Here is a 5,378-nt window from a genome sequence, read left to right on the forward strand (position 1 = left end):
TGAGTTAGATAGACATATTAATTGTTTATTATTATTTCTCTTTTAATGGATAGCGTATTTTAGGGCGTATCATACTCTTCCGCTAGTATCTTTGACGCCTGAGGATGCCATGGGATTGCATTGGAGTCCGATTTGAGATGTTCCTGTGTTGCTGCTACGTCGATATTATTTGTGTATAAATATTTGCTGACCTAGAGAAGCTCATGTGCATTCCGTCTCATCTGTGGAAAGTCATTGTGCCTTGCTTGACAAACAAGTTATCATTCCCAGTGTTTCTGACAACAGCTAGTTTCTTTTTCTTAATTCATAATAAGAAAAACATCAAAATATCATGATTAATTGAGGTCAAAATATATATCATGATTAATTTTGTGAATTACCAGTAGTTACCTTCTTTTTTTTAATTGCAGGTAAAAGATATTCTCCAAGTATTTTGCTTAATGCTTCCTTCTAATTATTGTTATGGTAGGTTCTAACACTACAAGAAAATTACTAGAAGATTGAATTATTGTTATGGTAGGTGCTAACACTACAATAAAAAATATATTTGCTTGCTTTAAAGATTGAATTATTGTTTTATCTTCTTATCCACTAAGACCATTAATCAGTACTTTTGTTCTTATATTATTAATTAGCGTGCGTGTATGAGAAGAGGAGCTCAAAACGGTTTCAATCTTAAATTCTTTCTTAATTATATATAACTGACATTGTGCTCTTTAAAGTACGTATGCGGTTGAGAAGGGTTTTTTTTTTGTTAAAGATGCGGCGGAGAAGGTTAGTAATATATACATATACTAGGTTCGGACCCGTGCGGGGTTATGTTTGTTAATAATTTTTTTTGATACAAATTTTTTGGTTTAAATTTATGAAATAATGATGGTTTCATCACTAATTTAATTTTTGGAATGACCTAGGGGTCATACCAAAATAAAACCTTAACCTCATTAATGGTCCATTAGAGATCCATTAAACACATGAACTATAAAACCAAATATGGTTATGTTCACAACGATTAAATCTCGTCTGAAACGACTAAAACCCGTTTGAAACAAATATAAATATTTTGAGAAAGAATGTAATATTTGTTATGTCTTATACATGATCTCAAATTCCTATTGCATGACAAATGTATTTATGCACATACATGTGAGATAATATTTATATAAATATATTTAATATAATATCTAAATTCGAACTCATATTAGTTGAGTATTTAGTTTGATTTTTCATTTGGTTTCAATCTAATTTATTATTGTTTGAAAAATTTAAATAATAATGATTGCACTAATATTTTATAACTCAGAATGATCCAACAATCAGACCAATATCAAATTGAACCGGATTAGTAGTTGGTTAAATTTTTATTAATATCGTAAAATATTATAATTTGATATAAAATCAATAAAAACGACTAAAACCCGTTTAAGAAAAATACAAATATTTAGGAGAGGCCATAATGTCGTTCTGTTCCGTCCTGTCCATTCCCATTTTGTACTATTCTCGTTTCCATATCCCCTATATAATAAAACGGAAGTACACAACCTTTTTTGTAGACTATATAATATGAGTTCGCAAGCGAGCGATCGTTTTCGATGATTAAGGTGAGCATGAAACAAAATTTGTTGTGTTTATGGCCGATTTGCTTGATTTTAGCAAGCATTCTAAAATTCAGGTCAAGGATAAGATGGATTTGTGAATTATGTTGTGGTTGCTTGCTGTATTCCCAATTTAATGCTCTGCAGAATCTAGGGTTCAAAGCTTTGGAGATGATTGATGCTGTTTCGAGTTGTTTTAGATAAGCCTAAGATTCAATTAGCTCAGTTTTGTTATTTATGATTTACAGTTTTCAATGTAGAGTGGTGAGAATCGATGTCCTCAATGACGCTCTTCAGAGTTCAGAGCATGTACAATGCAGAGAAGAGGGGAAAGAGGCAGGTTATGATCAGGCCTTCTTCTAAAGTTATCATCGAGTTCCTTATCGTTATGCAAAAGCACGGTATGGTGATTTTTGCAGAGCTAGTAGCTATGACTCGGTTACTTGCTTTCATGTCTATTGTTTTAAGTGTAATTTTGTGTTTCGATTTTTTAGATTACATCGGCGAGTTTGAGTATGTTGTTGAGCTTGATGGAAGGCTGAACAAGTGTGGAGTCATCAGTCCTTATTTTCATGTTGGTGTTAAAGAGGTTTAAGGATGGACTGCTTGTCTACTTCCTTCCAGACAGGTTACCTTGATTTCCTGTATATGTTTGCAGTGTTATAGCCACTCAGCCATGGAAACCATTTATGTTCTACTAATGAGATGGATTCAATAATTTGACCATTTGAATTATGACATGTTCCAAGTTGTTATTACTCAATCACATTTCTCTCTCACAATATGCAATTTGTCTTTGTGTTTGCTGATGTGCTTGAGCTTTATGTTTTGCTTTGTAGATGTACCTGAAGGGTTTTCTATTGCAAGGGTTCCTACACGAGTGTCAGACCTATCATCTTTCCTCTTGTCCAAAGAATTTGATGGTTTACGTCATGAGATCTACTGAGATTTGCATACACGAATATTTGAGCTTCAGTTACTAGATCTTCATAGACACTTACGCCTGACAAGGTGAGGTAAGAATGTTATAGAGATTAATTTAACTTGGTTTTCATCATATTTTTAAGTTTGTCTCTACTCTTGTTACTCATCCATATATTTCTTCTATCTTTTTTTTTGTTCTGCTTCTAGTCTAAGCTTCGAGGGAGATGAATCTTGGAAGGTAGCTACAATCACACCTGCAACTGAGTCTCATATGCAATCAAAAGCATACCCAAGTAAATGTGGCGACATGATCTCAGTAACTTGTGAGTAGTATAGTAGTATACAGGAAACATTGTAATTTATTAATATTATGTTCTTCAGACAAATAATTGATATGTAAATGGGTTAAGTTTTTGTTTTCTAGTGTTTTGGTATCGCAATCTAAAATCTAATTTATATTTAATAGTTGTTTATATATAATATATAAATATATATACAGAAACAAAAATTGGCATCTTACGTCGGTTTATAGACTGACTTTATGTTTGAGCATTTGAGTCACGTTTTAACTGACGTTAATATTAGACGTTAAACTTAGCATCAGTTCTTAAACCGATGTAAAAACAGTTTGCGTCAGGGGTTAGAAGTCGGTTTGTAAACCGACGTTAAGTTTTTTGAGTCAGTTAATAACCGACGTTAACCCCACTTATAACTGACGTAATATCCTGTTTATTTTGTAGTGTAATATTTCAGGGATATAGATTTTATTATAATTTGCTAATCTAATATGATTTTTTTATTTTTTTTTCTTCTAAACAGGTATACAAATTTGAAAGTAAACTAAATATCCACCTCTTGCTCAAATCCAGATCCTAACGGGTTATTCCCAATCCGGATTGGCTCATAATTGGTCACTTGAAATTGAATATGTATTCTCTATATATATTCACATTGACATTTTAACTAATTATAATTTTGTTTTTGGACATTCTCTATTTTGTGCTTTCCAATTAATAATATAGATGTCTTTTAAATATTAATATTATTTTTTATATTCTAATAAACTTTTAAAGTTTTAATATTTCCATTTTTTTTTTTAAATTTACATTTCTCTTATTTTCTGTATATATATATATATATATATATATATATATATTTGTTTCCTTTTCTAAATATTTTAATATATAAACTATACTGATTTTTTAAAAATGTTAAATAATGATAGTAGTATGTTAATACTCACCAGAATATAATATACTATTTAGTATTTACATATAGCAGTCTTAATTCAAACCCTAAAAGATTGCCCAAACAAGAAGACGACCTGAGATGGAGATTCCTCCTATGGATGTGGTGACGGATGAGATCCTTACGAAACTGCCTGCTAAATCTCTTATGAGGTTCAAGTGCGTCTCAAAACTTTGGTCATCGTACATCAGCTCACGATATTTCAGCAGCCGTTTCCACTCGTTCCCATCCCGACCGCGTCCTCGACTTTACATGTGTTTGCGGGATCTCAGTGACCACCATAACTCCGTAATACTATCATTGGCTCCAGAAACTACGTCGTCTTCTTGCTTTGTAGTTGACCACGATCTGACCATCCCACAGCGGGGAGGCGCCATCTTGCAATATCTTCCTGGCTTCATATGTTACACCTTTTGGGGAAAGCCGCGGATCTATAATCCTGCCACCAGACACCTTGTCACCTTCCCCGCGGCAATCAAATCCAACATCATCATAACTCCTCCTCCAGGAGAAGGTGCAAAAGTCGTCTCTTACTATTTCGGACACGACCATGTTAGCGACCAGTACGTAGTGGTATGTTCAACTGGTGTCAGAACGAGATTTCGTCAAGAGATGAGGTCAGAGCATCGGGTCTTTTTCCTAGAAGCTGGAGGAAGAGGAATTTGGAAAAAGGCGGCTCCAACGTGTCCAGCTGACTTTCGTCCTCACATTCCGGTCAAGGGAGGAGTGTGTATTGATGGGGTTATATATTACCTGGGTTGGACTGATTCGTATAATTCTGTGCTTGTGAGTTTCCACATTAGATCCGGAGAATTCAAAATGATCCAAGTACCTCGCAGGGACGGAGATGAGCTGCGTTCAAGGGTCACGGATGTGAGTCTTATAGAGTATGGTGGCAAAGTAACTCTTATTGTCCAAAGCAATCTTAGAGAAAAGGGTAGACTTGATTTATGGGCCGTCGAAGATGCCGGGAGCAATAAATGGTCGAGGAAGACTCTAGTTTTGCAGCCTTCTCAGCTACATTTAGTCAATAACGACACTATATTCAAAGTCAATGGTACAACTCAAAATGGCAAGGTTTTCTTGATACCAGAGAATTTGTTTTCTCCATTTCACATTCTCTGTTATGATCTTCAAAGCAATGATATGAGAAAGATCGAAATCAAAGGTGTACCTGACCACTGGTTTAGCAAGGACAAAATGAACGTTATAGTGACGTTGATGGATCACAGTGAGCGTCTTCTTAACGTGATGCATACGGGGTAAGAGTGAGATTCTCATGTACTTCCACACTTGAATAAATTACACCTCTAATGCAATGTTTGTGAGTGTTGGGACTACGAACACAGTTTAATTATCACTTATTTTATTTGTTATTTTATATGATACTTAATTTTATATAGTTTATGGTCATCAAGCACTCTCTCTAGAAAAATAAGCGATTTCCATTCACACCTCTACTTTTCTGTTGAGTTCTTCTTCAAACCTTACAAATTATATGGCATCCCTCCATATAAAACTTTAACAAAAACAAAATTTTCTCAACCGCATCTTTAACAAAAACAAAACTTTCTCAACCGCATACGTACTTTAAAGAGCACAATGTCAGTT

General features: G+C 34.0%; 1 protein-coding gene across 1 annotated transcript; it reads left to right on the forward strand.

Moving 5' to 3' along the window:
• Nucleotides 1–3,848: 3,848 nt before the first annotated feature.
• LOC104774024 (F-box/LRR-repeat protein At2g40920-like) lies at nucleotides 3,849–5,033 on the forward strand. Its single transcript, XM_010498691.1, has one exon. The coding sequence runs from the start codon at nucleotides 3,849–3,851 to the stop codon at nucleotides 5,031–5,033; it is 1,185 nt and encodes a 394-aa protein (XP_010496993.1).
• The last annotated feature ends 345 nt before the right edge of the window (nucleotides 5,034–5,378 follow it).

This window comes from Camelina sativa, unplaced genomic scaffold (assembly GCF_000633955.1).
Source record: "Camelina sativa cultivar DH55 unplaced genomic scaffold, Cs unpScaffold01044, whole genome shotgun sequence".
NCBI lineage: Eukaryota > Viridiplantae > Streptophyta > Magnoliopsida > Brassicales > Brassicaceae > Camelina > Camelina sativa.